This window comes from Larimichthys crocea, chromosome VI (assembly GCF_000972845.2).
Source record: "Larimichthys crocea isolate SSNF chromosome VI, L_crocea_2.0, whole genome shotgun sequence".
Classification (NCBI taxonomy): domain Eukaryota; kingdom Metazoa; phylum Chordata; class Actinopteri; family Sciaenidae; genus Larimichthys; species Larimichthys crocea.
The window spans coordinates 11,139,350-11,152,886 of NC_040016.1; the positions used below are offsets into that span (position 1 = coordinate 11,139,350).

Consider the following 13,537-nt stretch of genomic DNA (forward strand, 5'->3'; position numbering starts at 1 on the left):
TACATAATTTGTACAAGGAAAAAAAAACTTTTCTTCCCATAAACACAGAGTTTGAATAACCAACGCTTCATTCACAAGCATTCTGTAAAAACTAGTGTGGACGTCCTCTGAAAATATGTGTAAAAATGTATAGCCTCCAGTTATTTCAGAGCTAATTTTAAACGAACGTCATAATACTCTACAGTCTCACACTCATTTTGAAATTGCTTAACAAACAGAGTGATACAATTACTGTAAAAATGTAACATTTGAGTCAAAACTTGGAACATTTACATGTTTACATTTTATACACACATTGATTTTACACCCGTTGGTTTACAAGTGTAGTCATAGCAGGAGGTGGTTTCAAAGCAAATGTGTTTTCATTATGTCATTGTAAGTTTATAATGACAGCTGAGCCTGAGGGTTTTTTCTTTATCACTTAATGTGTTTATTAAACAAGAACATGTGGCAGTTGTTAAAGAGACCAATCTCTTCAGTTCACAGCAGAGTTTAAGACTTTAATCTCTGCTGTGAACATGATGATACCAGTGATGATTTGCAGATGTGGATGAAGGATGAAACCACTGAGCAGCGCAGGGAGAGGTAATGTTTACTTTGGTGTGTCCGTTTAAAATATGCTGCACACGTCCTGATTACAAAACTCCAAGATATCTGTAATAAGGAAAATGAACAACATTTGAATTATTTACACGTGTGAGGGGTGGTTTTAATTATCTGTTTGACAAGTAAGCAAGTGTATGTGTGTGTCGTCATACCTGAGTGTGTGCAGTTGAAGACAGTTTCTACGTGATTGTAAAACTCGTCTCCGAGGATGGAGCGGTAGTCCAAGTGGCTCGTGTGGACAAAGCACTGAGTTGCGTCTTTGAACAGCAGATCACTTTCTCCATATTGCAGAGACTCAAAGAGCTTGAACTCTGCGTTTGGGTTGGCTGCCAAAGTTTCCTGTAAGATATAAGTAAATATCCACTCGCACGTTTTCTTTCTGAAGTGACATGCATCATCATTTAATCATCAGAAGCAGTAAAGAACAGGATCTTTGGCAATAGTTGCTACTTGCAATGTGGCCGTGACTAGAACTTCTGTTGGACCTCGGTGATGATTTTAGATCAGTACAGTGTAAGATTTGCACACTTGTGTACAGATAATTCCTGATTTAAATAAAAATGTAGCTAATTTTAGAATATTTTATTCAGAAAAATATGCAGTGACAACCACAGTGCTGTTTTGCGTGAGGCTAACCAGAGAAAAAGATCTAATTTGTCCCTGAAGCTGAAGCTTCATGGGACAAGGACACACTGATTACATCCATGGTATAATATGCTCGTCAAAGATAATGACTTGAAGTCAGTCCCCTGCTCTTTTGACCACAATTATTAATCTGAGCAAGTCCTTGTTTTTCTCCCAACAACAACAACTACGACTACTAGTAATAACTTTCTTTTTATATAAAATCAACACGTGTTCTGTTTCCTCTAATTTCATTATGTGTGCACAAAAATAGTCAAATATATTATGTCTGTTTGAGGTGAGGCAACTTTTTTTTTTCCTGAACTGCATGGGACTCAGATTTGTAGGTATGCGGTGTTTCCTCTGACCCAGACACAGAAGAGGTGTTACACTTGAGGAGTTTTGTTGTCTTGGAGGGTTTTATAATCTACTTCCTCATAAAACTTATTGGTTTTGAATAACACTTTCCCTCCAACACTTTCAACTTTTCAACTTTCCCTTGTTAAAGTGGGTAGGTGGCAGGTGTACGGGCGGATTGGAATGGAGCCATAGACTGTGTACTATCTGCTATTGTACTACATCAGGACACACACACACACACACACACACACACACACACACACACACAGAAACACTCAAATTGATTTAAAAAAAAAAATCTTAAGCTGACCTGTGACTTCATGAGGAAGTCGTACACTCGTGCCGTGAGTACAGGCCGTGTCATGATGGTGTTCGGTGGGATGACTCCGAGGTTACAGCTCTCCCACTCTGACAGCGGGGCCCGGCGACCGTCACCACACAGCAGCTCAAAATCTGATGACGCCCACCCATCCGCCCAACCAGTGGAACCCAAATCTGAAGTACAATGTGACATAATGTATCAAAATAAACATACACTATATGTTTGTATCAGTCTGTGTTAAAACCTTGTCTTGGATATCTCACTGAGAATGTTGGCCTGAAGGTTGTGCTGCTCGAGGAAGGCCACATCCCCGTAGCTTTTACCACTTGGATCTCCAACCAGACACCTGTGAGCGATGAGTAGAGGATTAAAGGGTCAGTTCAGACAAACTACATAATACATTTCTGCATTTAGCCATAATAGCATCCATCCATACAGGTAGTAGAACAATTTCTGGAGGTGCTGTTGATTTCTTCTTAAAGCAGCTATAATCAACATTTCTATATTAACAATGGATCAAGTTATTTCTTATATAGCCGACGGAGAACTATCACCTGACTCCATCAACATCATTCAGCTTACTTTTTGGTTTAAAGCTCACAACTTAGTTCACTCTTGCCTCTCTCACCAGTCTTGTTTTCTAATCAATCTAACCAATGGTACACATGCCAAAGACAAAGTTAGAAACTAGTTGGTAAAAATAATGGAGCATTTGCAATGTGAATACTGTTAGAAAGGTAATTGTTGCACTTGAAGGTGACCAAAAAATATTCTCCAAAATGCTGCGAGCATCATAAACTAAATTCAAGTTGCATTATTATTGATCATTGTACTGGGAAATCCTAAGACAAATATCATAAACCAGGACAAGTAAAACAAAAACTACAATAATGGATACTACGATAAATGAGTTCAGGTACGGTAAGCCATATACCTTAGAGCTCCCATGTTGCCATAGTAACGCTCATTGTGGTTGTCAGCGCAGCGTTTGGTGGCAGCCTCCCCGGTGCCTCCCATACACACTTTACAGAGATTCCCCTGAGAGCCGGGAAGACAGCCTTTCCAAAACACCTGGTTGTACACTAAGAAAACACAAAGTGACTCACTGCAGCCATACAGAGAAGAAATATAACATCACATCTCATCTCATAACAAGTTCTCCATGTTCAGAACAGCACCTTGGTCTGGATCACAGGGGGAGCTGCTGTTGTGCTCCAGGCTTAACGTGTGTCTGTAGGGCAGCAGCCAGCCTGCCGGGCTGTACATGTGTCCATGACAAGAGCGACGGCCTCCGAGGTTCCCGATGAATATGCTTCTGCTGGAGCGCTTTGCCACCGCCACACCGACCACTGAAGGCAACACTGAGGACAGAGACGCAGGCGGGGTTCAGTGCAAAGACAATCACGTCAGGTACAAGTTGGTCGTTTACTGTGGTGTCTCACCATCGGTCTCTAAGTGTGTCGATCCTTCGGCTGGTACGCATTCTCTTCCTGAGAGAGAGATGAGAGAGGCACAGTGGAAACAGATCAGTATTTTTTTATTATTATTTAGTTTATAAAACGTTGAGAAGACTGCAAGCTTGAGAAAATATGAGAGTTAGGCCTTGTATAATATTATTAAACCTTCCCATCCATCATTTGTTTCATGGAAGAGTCGAGTTTATCTGGAGTAACTGGGTGTTTCACCTCTCACCCAGACACCACAACAGACCTCAGGTGACCTTAACTACTCAGGCAACAGTCGTCACAACGACAAGGAGCACTAATGAAGTGGAAACAGTAGTCTGGTTAATGATCGAACCAAGGCTGAATAAGTTAGACTGCCAAAACTGAAGAGGCCTCTTGGATGAGGAGGTGAAACGTCTTCACAGATCTACAACCAGCTGCCCCAGATTGATTTTTTCAATGCAATTGTAATTCAGTACTAGATTTCGATGGTATCCCTGATCTCTTTGTTGTGTGTGTATATGTTTTCAGAGCAGACTTAGGTAGAACCAGAGTCTTACCATAATATTCTGTAACCACAGGAACAAGGCCACATCTCCCTGCGATGAAAGAGTGAGTTGCATCCAGCGAGACAGCGTCCACCTCGTCCCTCTGTGGCATCAGTGATGTTGGGAGAGAATACAGGTGATGCAACTTTAATATCCAAACATCCTGTGATTTATATTACCCGAATGACTTACTTTAATTTTCTCGATACAGTCGCGGATTGAGGCCGCTTTAACACACACTAGCGGGTCTGACTTTATACTCAGAGCCCACTGCTCACATTTCTTCTGCTCTGCATGGCTGATACAGCACCATCGCACCACGCTGTCCTCCAGTGAACTTCCTGCAAGCAATTCAATGAGGTCATAAAATCGCAGCACATCTGTTTTTTAACAGAACGATTAACGACCACACGACAACATGCGTATGCACCTTCATGTCCGAGGCCTTTGAGGAGTGCCACGTAATCCAACCCCAACACCTGACTGACTTCCATGTCATCTGGAAGAACGGCGAGTTTATCTGTCACATCTTTGAAGAGAAGATCGTTTTCCCCAAAGGAAGATGAGTTGAAGAGTTGGAAGCGCTGCCTCTCTCGACCTCGTTGGCCAAACAGCATCTGTTGACAACAATAAAGAATCTTTAAGAATATTATAATGTGGTAAAAGGACACGTAGCGTGGAAACAAAGGAATATTTGAGGGCAAAAATGGGGAAATTTTTTTTTTACCTGCACCGTGTTAAGAAACTTGCGAGCAACCTTGCGAATGTTAAATCTGGTGACCATGCCGCCACCTGGACCACGACCCAGATTACAACTCCTGTAGTGGCTGAGAGGAGCTTGTGTGCCATTTGTGCACAGCAATCTGAACTCGTCTCTGTCACTGTCTGAGAGAACAAACACGATATGAAAAGCAGATGTTACAATCCTTAAAAATAAACTGGAAATGATTTAATACTATCATTTATATAAGAGTGAATATAAGACACAGTGATCCTCTCTGTCTTTCTTCAGCAGGTTTTCTATTTGTACGTCTAGAGGCAGATGACATTTCAATAATTCATCCGTTACTTTCATCTTTTGACTTCACAGCTCGGTGGAGACTGAACTCTCATGTGCAGCAGGTGGTGTTCAGGTGTTAAAACTGACTCCGGCTGGTGGTAAACTGCGTCAGTTTAATGTAACCACACGTTTATTGATTATTGTGCCACTTGATAAACTAAAGTTTAGCCTCAAACATTTTCACATAATCTTATTTCCTCCTAAACACAAATATTTGAACATGCATATATTTTCTAATTAAATCATAATTCTACTTTTTCAAATGAGCTGAGCTACTCCACAATGTTTTCAAAGCACTCCTGGTAACTGGTGCACCCAGAGATACATCTATATACATCTTACCCCAGTTTGGCAATCACTTGTATAGTTAAATGTAACAGAAAATAAAAAAAGACATAAGGGATAAGAGCAAAAATCCCTGGCTGGACTTGAACTGGGGACATGGCCAGTATCTCGGCCACCAGAAAAAAAAAGTTTTTAATCTAGATATTTTAAGAATCCAGTTGAGGATAGTTTACCTTCAAAACTTTCAAGAGCTAAATGGTCCACAAATGCAACATCTCCTGCTCCGCTCCTGAGACATCTGTGAAAGAGCAAAAGAGGCAATAAAAAAAAATATATATAATTCAAAATATAATACAAAATAATTCAATCCAATCAAGTTGGGGGATTCCTGATCCTCTGTTGAGCCTGACCTAAGGGCCCCTTGGTTGTTGTAGAAGGGCTCACTGTGCGATGTTTCGCAGTGGTAATTCTTCTGCCGAATGTAGGACTTATGTCCTTGGCACAGAGAGCACAGAGGTGGTGCCATGGCAGCAGCTCCAGGAATGCAGCTGGCACTGAAAAAGGTACTGACGTCTGCCCCGAGAGGAGAAAAACAAATGAGTGGACAGAAAAGGACCAGAGATGACAAAATAGAAAATGGAAACAGTTGATTGTAATCTCATTACCCTGACTGAGCGGCTGCTCCTTCGACCAGCTCAGGTAGTTGCGGGATAGAAGGAAGCCGAGGGGAAGACTCCATCCAGCCGTCCATCTAACCCCACTGTGACAGGTCCTGAGGCCCTGCAGGGACCGTATGTCCAAAGTGCTGTTTCTCACCACAGCCACAGACAGAATGCAGCCTCCTGCAGGACGCACATAGATGGACACACACACACACACACACACACAGGTATACTGACTCAGACCCTAGTGCTGAAGACACATGCTGAAGTGTCTCAGAAATCTGAGGTTAACCTACCATCACTGTAGATCTCCTTGGCGACGACAACAAGGCCAAACTGCTTCACAGCAGAATAAACCTCTCCTGCGTCTAACGTCACTATATCAGCACGGTTACCCTGAAACAAAGCGTTTACACGAGAAGTCTTAATACTATAAAAGATTATTATAGTGACTGCTCCATCAGGGTTCATGCACTTTTGAAGACTTTCATTGTACAGAATCACCCAAGAGAGATTTAAGCATTCAAAGATTGTTGCAACATTAATTTAAAAAGTTTTTTATTAAAACAGTACCGTCAAATGTCTTTGGATTTTCCCACATCTGACACTATAAACTGGTAACCATCAAGAGGAGATTTAACCTGATAAATCTGCTGGGTATCAGCGTATATGGTGGCTGATAAGTGACAAGAAACTGCAGTACAAAATTGCTAAAGTTATGTTTGGAGCAGTATCTCCAGATACATCAAGAAGCACTGATAAGTTGATTTATCAACACACCTTTCACATCTCAGACACATCTTGGCCACGGCTCTTTAATAACAAATATGAGTGATACTGATGGAAATGTTATTGTAAAAAAAATTATATTTTGCTATTTAAACTCTCAAATATCGATGTCAGTATCAGATCTCAAACCCTTTGATGTGATCTGTAGAACAGATCACTGTTTGTGTTCAATGATCCCAATGAAACACTGAAAGGTAGAAAACCACCACACTATTTCTAAACCTTTCAACATCCATCTATTTTCTATGTCTATTATCTGTTCACTTTCTATTTTCCATCTTGATTTTCTTTGTACATTTATCAGGAAAAGCTTCATAACATATTGATTTAATACACAAACTTCATATGGCTGTTATTTGTATATACTTCTTTGTCCTTGGCACACCTTAACATTTAAGGTGAAGATGGCTCACCCTGATCCTATCGATGCAGTCAGTTGTGCTGGACGCTCGTATGCAGGAGAGTCTGGCATAAGCCGCCACGACAGCTGGCGGCAACACTGCCACCAGAGTTTTGGCGAGTTCTGCACACTTCCTCTGCTCAGGATCTGACACCGTGCACCACCGCATCTTCTTAGCTTAACGTGCAAGGGATAACCACACACGTTCATCAGAAGATAATGTACATTTTGTACAGAATTATTTGTTTGCTTCGTGCATATTAATGTTTAGAAAGTTGCAGGTATTTGATTAATTCCTTTGTGCATTTTGTAGATTATTAAAATTGACTTTAATATTATAAATGTTGTCAAATAATTCCACAGTTTACAAAAATGCAACGCTGCCTTTAGATTTTATTAAAGTCCACAAAAAGTTCCAAACAGTTTGGAAACAATCAAGCCAAACATGTACAAAAGAATAAAAATACTTTGAACAACACAATGAGACTGAATATGAACATTAAATAAGTTAACAATGTAGGCAAATAAACTAGTTCAGTAACAAAACTCACCTCTGGTACAGCAGACAAAGATGAAAAAGACTAAAATGGCATAAAGTCCTCGCATTTTTAGCCTGTTGTAGCTCAAACCTGCCTTACGTAGTCTGCGGAGCACACCAGACAGCTGTCCAGATACTCCTGCATAGATTTTCCAAAGTATTAGAGGCACTGGCACTAACGGATAAATAGAAAACCCATTGCGTAAAGGCAGCTCCTCTGAAAACAGTAAAGTCACATTTTTTTCACACATATGGAAAATATTTAGCACCAGCCGTCACAAGGACGACCCCTAGCCAACGCTTTTGGAGATTTTAAGTGTAGATGTAGCAGAGAAAGGAACGTGGCTTTAATGTGTTTTGAGGGATTTGTTTACAGGATATTTAACAGAAATAAAATTTAAAAAGCTTTTTATCCTCACGAGTGCAGAAGAGGTACAAATGTTAAAACAAGCAAGCAACCGGCTGGTGAACAGGTTTCCCTTTCACTTCATGCCGTTATATGAAATGTGATCCAGGCAGATGACCCCGTGGTCCCAAACGATCAGCAGGTGTCGTCACTTTTGGATTGTGTGAGAACTATTTCCTCTAATGTTGTAAACACATTGAGATCTGTGAGCACAGTCTGCAAATGCTGGATCCTCTCTCTGTGGAGAAGCATTATTGGTTTCTGTTTCTCCAGTTTGGTGGACAGTCTGTCGATGCGCTCCTCCAACTGTGGACACCAAAAAAAACATCAGTTTGAGTTTCAGTGATCTCTGGTGGAAGTAATATTAAGATCCTTTATGGAGGTTTCTTGGATAAGAAGTGAAAGTCTAAGCTGACCTGGTTACCTACGATAACCTTCAACATCATGTTTTCAGATTAATATTACTGCTGCTGTCCTGTGAGAACCACAAATCAACTTCTCATGAGGTCAGAAAAACAGCTGTTTCCAGGTTTGTGACAATGCCGTCAACCCATAGAGGAACATCTATCAAATCAAAAATACCATATTTGCAGATACATGGAAAATTCTCAAATCTGAAAAGTAACTAAAGCTGTCAGACAAATGTAATAGATTAAAAACTACAATATATACCTCTGAGATGTAGTAAAGTAAAACAGGGATGCAACAATTATAGATTTTGATAGTGTGAGGAAAAATTCACATTGGTTTTCACCCAGCACGACAGATGTCTAAAATCACACAAGCACTTTTTTGCTTGTTTCTCTGCAGTTTTAGTGAAAATGAAAGAAGCAAACTGAGAACATCTCTCATGCCTTTGAGTGGTGTTTAATTCACAAAATGCTCCTCTTCCTGTTTTGATGTTGGATGCTTACATCGAACTGAAAGCCGAATTCTTTACTCACCTCTGTTTTATTGATTTACGTGATGGAAACACTCGGTATAGCCGAGGCCTAGCGGTCACAACACTGTGATGTTTGAAACCATGGTTTGGAGTGAAATTGGGATTAACCGTAACCCCTCAAACGGCACAACACCTGAAGAAATGTTCTCAGTTTCCTTCTTTCATTTTCACTGAACAGGAGAACAATGCTCACATAATTTTTACACGTGCATACTGCTGTGAAATAAATGAATGCAATATTATCGTGAACTGTAACCAAACCATCAAAATCTTTAATGACTGCATTTCTACTCTAAAGTAGAAGAATAAAGTTACCTCAAGTGAACTAACAACAACAACAACAACAACAAGTAGCTCAAGTTTGTACTTTGAGTAAATGCGCTTAGTAATTTTATACCAGTTCTCCTTATGTCTCCACTGATTGCTGCTTTATTTATGGCTAATGATTTATTGTCCTCATAGGAATGCGTGCATAATTTAAGCCATCAGTGCAAGTCATTTGAAAAGTTAAGCTGTAATAATAGTAGTAGTAAATAACAATAATAAATCAATCCCTATAATCAACGCCTCACAGGTTACAGTTACATAATTTAAAGTATTTCATCAGTCGCTACTTTTATTTGTTAGTCGTAGTTATAGACTGTGTATAAATATGTCATCAAGAGCCTGAAACACCTCGACTGACAGGTGGCGCTATTAGCTAACAAAACATGTTTTCAGATGCAGTACAGACACGTGTTTAAGTTTTAAACAATTCTGTAATATTTCTAGTGCAAACTTCAAATCTAAGAGCCATACAAGTGCTGATAATTCATCCTTCCGGTTGGCATTTTAAGTGTTTTTTTTTTCCCCCTTCACCATAAAATAATGACAAGTAATACACTCTTACCTCCTTCAGCTCTTGACAAACAGCATGTTTTTCCACTTGTTCGTCCTTTCCGCTGCTCCGCAGCCAGCTTCGTAATACCTCCTTCAGTTTCTGCCAAGCCCTGAGTGAGCATGCATCATTTACTGTGTAGACAATGTGTCCAACAACTCAACACGACGAGAAACACTGTTCTCACTAATTTCTTACCGGAGCTGCTTCCTGTCCTGTTGGTAAGTCTTCATTTCCAGCCGGATGTCGAGCAGCTCTCTGGTCAGATCTGAAGCTGGATCTATCTCCGCAGCTTTTCCACTGGATGCTCTCAGACGTACGTCTGAAAGAAGCAAAAGTTGTTCATTTGTTCACATGGTTCTGCACAATCCGAGCCAATTGTGTTATATTATCTTGAATTAAGAGAATGCAGCTCTCATACCTGGATAAACGAATGAGCGATCTCTAAAACCTAAGCTGCTGGTCCCCCCCTTAAAAAAAAAAAGCAGACACTATAACTCGAGTCACGTTGTTTAATTCACCACTGAATGCAGAGGTGATTATTACCTTATCTTCGGCCCCAAGGGTCATGAAAGCAGAGGGGGGTAAAAGAATGTCTCGGGTCTCGTGAGGTGAGTCCATAGTGGACGTGTGAGGCTCACAGGGTGACACATTACATGTGATGATTGTCTGATCTGTGGAGGTAGAAGAGACTTGAGCAGGATGGTGGCAGGACAACACTGTACGGCCACTGAGCTGCGAGGGTTTTGGAGCTGCTTCAGTGCTTGTGACGTCCGACTGATTCTCAGTGCTAAAACAAAACAACAAAACAAGAAGAGGAAAAAAAGCTTTTGTGAGTAAGCAAGGAAGATTTTTAACGTGATGTTTCAACATGAGCTGATTTCTAATTTGAATTCTATCTAAAATGTGGATGATATAGAAAAAAACTGACTTTATTTCCAGGAACAGATCCTCCCGGCGACGTGGCTGAAGTCGATGCTTGGAGCTGAGCATCCTGCGAAAAAAGAAAAAAAACTCTCTGACTTTCTGAGTCCATGTGTTGAACACATTTTACAAACCTGTCAAGGGTTCAAACTTACAGCTTGCTAAGCATTTCAACTTCATCCTCCTGCTCTGCTGAGTCAGACGGAGAAAGACTCTTCACTCCAGGCGTGTCCAAACAGAAGGTCACACTCTTTCTTGGGGGTTGCTCTTTGACCTCTTGCCTGCTGCGTGTTTTACACAGCGCCCGCTGCTTCCACCACATAAAACAACGCCTAACCACTCTCTGGGCATGTCTGGGCAATCTCTGCAGGACACAGACAGACTTGGTGAACTCGCATTAAAAGCGGCACAAAGCACACAAACACAGATCCACCCACCTGCTCCTGGCTGTGTTGTGTTAGGCTCGTTGTGAGGTCGTTCATGTGAGCAGCGTAGGTGAGGATGCACGTCACGCCCTCCCTCAGCAGCTGGTCCCTGTAGACCTGTGCAGCTCGGGCCGCCTGCTCTCGTTTCCTGCGCTGCTCTGTGACCAGCAGCCTCCATCCGTACAGCACCTGCAGCGGGGTTCACAAAACGACACGTTAAGCCGCACAAAACACCGGCTCTACAAATTCAGTGCTGGATTTTGCAGCGAGAGAAGAATGTGCAGGCAGGTGTTACTTTGGCCTGAAGAGTGAGGGACCAGTGCCAGAGCGCTCGCTCCGTCTGTTTAGCTTCTCTCCGTCTGTGCTGCAGCTGTTAGCAGGAAGGAAACCAAGGTCACGGCAAGCTTAACTGCACTAAATCAAACCACTGTCTGACCTTGATATCTGTTCCTTACAGAGGCTGAACAATTAGCAACAGAAGAAACAACATAATACGAAATAAAAACAGGGACAAGTCTTTACACCTGGCTAAGATTAGCAATTTTAAAAGGGCGATTTAGTATTTTTTAGTAAAGTTAGGGGACAAGTGAGAGAAAAAAAAATAGAATAGTCAAAATCAGAGCAGGAGAAGTTGAGACACATCCTAAATTTGTCTCTAGTATGGGTCAGTAACAGTTTTTCTGGCCTGGTTGTGTTCCTCATGACAAGAAAAATAATATTTTATGTGTAAAAATGTGTTTATGTGTTTGCTGTGTGAAGAAGAATATTAACAAACCTTTACTTTCCACAGTTCAAAGTACGTCTGGTACATCTTCAACCTCAGCAAAATGATCCCCTGTCGTTTCATTACCTATGAAATGATCATACTGTTAAAAAGTCATGTAATGGCATGAAGTCAGCGGTTAACATGAAGGGATAATGAAGTTACAACCTTATTTTTCTGATATTGGCTGTGATGCACATTCCATGCTTTCATCGCCTTGGAAAGGAGTTCGGACTCATGGTGCCGTCTGGCTTTTTCCATGCAGATCCGCTCTCTCCGAGCCTCCCTGGTTCGCTTCCTCCATTGTCTCAAGGACCGCAGCAGCCGCACTAAACACCGAAAAACATCACATAAAACAAAAAGTGTAGAAGAAATCATGTACACATCTCAAATCTTAATAGCATTCTGACACAAGATGAACTTAACAGCTGTGGTGGAATATTGTGAAAAGAGTGATACAACAGGAGTAGATCACAACAACTCCCGTTTGTCTGGAACATTGTAGAAAGGCTAAATTCAGTTTTATTAATCTAGCACTGAATCATAACAGAAGTTATCTCATAATACAGCAGATCTGGACAGTACGCTTTATGACATTATTTACACAGACAAGTATTCCCACCATGAGCAAGCACTTGGCGACGGTGGCAAGGAAAAAAAATCCTTTGAGAGGCAGAAACCAGTTCATGGTGGGCGGTCATCGGCCATGAATCAAGATTTTTTTGGAATAAATGTCTGTTTCAAACTTAATTTGTAATAAAGTGCGGCCTTAGTTTTGTTGGATTTCCTGTGTGAGCGTCTTTTGTCATCATAGCCTGTTTTCATATTCTGTCTCGTCTTTGAAAGTTGACCAATCAGCTGGCAGCAACAAGAGTAAGAGCAAATAAAATTGCATCAAACAAACACTTCTTAACTCCGAAGCTGTAGTTCTAAGACATTACCCAAATACTTTGCAGAGAAGTGACATTAGCATTAAAAAATCCATCTGTTAGACATACTGAAGTCATACTACATGTGGTCTATTACCTTGATTTATGGACCTCTGAGCCCTGCTGACTGCTTCCTCCTGCTGGTGGCGCTTTGATACTGCACGTGTTGTTGCTTCTCTCCAAGCAAGAAGCACCTTGACAGATTTAGTGCAAAGAAAACAATGAACAAAGGCTCCGACAGAGGATTAACTACTGGCGTTTTGCATGTGATAGCAGCAGACTGCTTTATAACCTTCAGTTGGAGGAAATGCTGGAAGTGATCCTGTGCTCGTTGCTCCATGAGCCTGACTTCTGCCAGAAGCACTGCGTTCTCCCTCCAGACCGACAGAACCTTCCTGCAGAGGGACAGATTATTGAGAATCTTTCTAATTAAAGGAAATTCAAGATTTAAGATGTGAATATATATAAATACTTGTGTTCAGTACCTGAGAGAGTTCTGTTTATGTCGCGTGTAAAGTTCCTCTGCGTGAGCATAGACCTGAGATATTTGAAGATGGTGTGTCTGTGGATACAGCAGGCCGCAGATTATCAGCTTTACCATCGTCTTTATCGCTCCACCGTAACACAATCA

General features: G+C 41.2%; 2 protein-coding genes and 1 long non-coding RNA gene across 3 annotated transcripts in view; 1 reads left to right on the top strand and 2 right to left on the bottom strand.

Moving 5' to 3' along the window:
• Positions 1-7,926, bottom strand: sxph (saxiphilin). Its single transcript, XM_027278999.1, has 17 exons — positions 7,653-7,926; positions 7,115-7,278; positions 6,209-6,308; positions 5,916-6,092; positions 5,661-5,823; positions 5,484-5,548; positions 4,633-4,790; positions 4,336-4,522; positions 4,098-4,246; positions 3,918-4,008; positions 3,355-3,402; positions 3,091-3,273; positions 2,847-2,994; positions 2,176-2,258; positions 1,901-2,085; positions 759-945; positions 1-654 (listed from the first exon to the last, which is right to left on the bottom strand). Exons 1-17 carry the CDS (start codon positions 7,888-7,890, stop codon positions 611-613), a joined length of 2,370 nt encoding a protein of 789 aa, XP_027134800.1. The 5' UTR covers positions 7,891-7,926; the 3' UTR covers positions 1-610.
• On the top strand, positions 3,217-4,223 carry LOC113745827 (uncharacterized). Its single transcript, XR_003462438.1, has 3 exons — positions 3,217-3,322; positions 3,939-4,041; positions 4,117-4,223. It is a non-coding gene; the product is annotated as an uncharacterized LOC113745827 (long non-coding RNA).
• The window catches only part of sfi1 (SFI1 centrin binding protein), an 11,713-nt gene continuing 5,650 nt past the window's right edge, over positions 7,475-13,537 (bottom strand). The window contains exons 18-31 of the mRNA XM_019262457.2: positions 13,392-13,468; positions 13,199-13,301; positions 13,004-13,100; positions 12,146-12,306; positions 11,990-12,064; positions 11,510-11,584; positions 11,227-11,403; positions 10,945-11,153; positions 10,797-10,859; positions 10,412-10,655; positions 10,287-10,335; positions 10,064-10,187; positions 9,878-9,977; positions 7,475-8,351 (exon numbers count right to left, since the gene is read on the bottom strand). Coding sequence (XP_019118002.2) covers positions 8,181-8,351; positions 9,878-9,977; positions 10,064-10,187; positions 10,287-10,335; positions 10,412-10,655; positions 10,797-10,859; positions 10,945-11,153; positions 11,227-11,403; positions 11,510-11,584; positions 11,990-12,064; positions 12,146-12,306; positions 13,004-13,100; positions 13,199-13,301; positions 13,392-13,468 — 1,725 coding nt within the window. The 3' untranslated portion in view covers positions 7,475-8,180. The remainder of the gene's footprint in view (positions 8,352-9,877; positions 9,978-10,063; positions 10,188-10,286; positions 10,336-10,411; positions 10,656-10,796; positions 10,860-10,944; positions 11,154-11,226; positions 11,404-11,509; positions 11,585-11,989; positions 12,065-12,145; positions 12,307-13,003; positions 13,101-13,198; positions 13,302-13,391; positions 13,469-13,537) is intronic.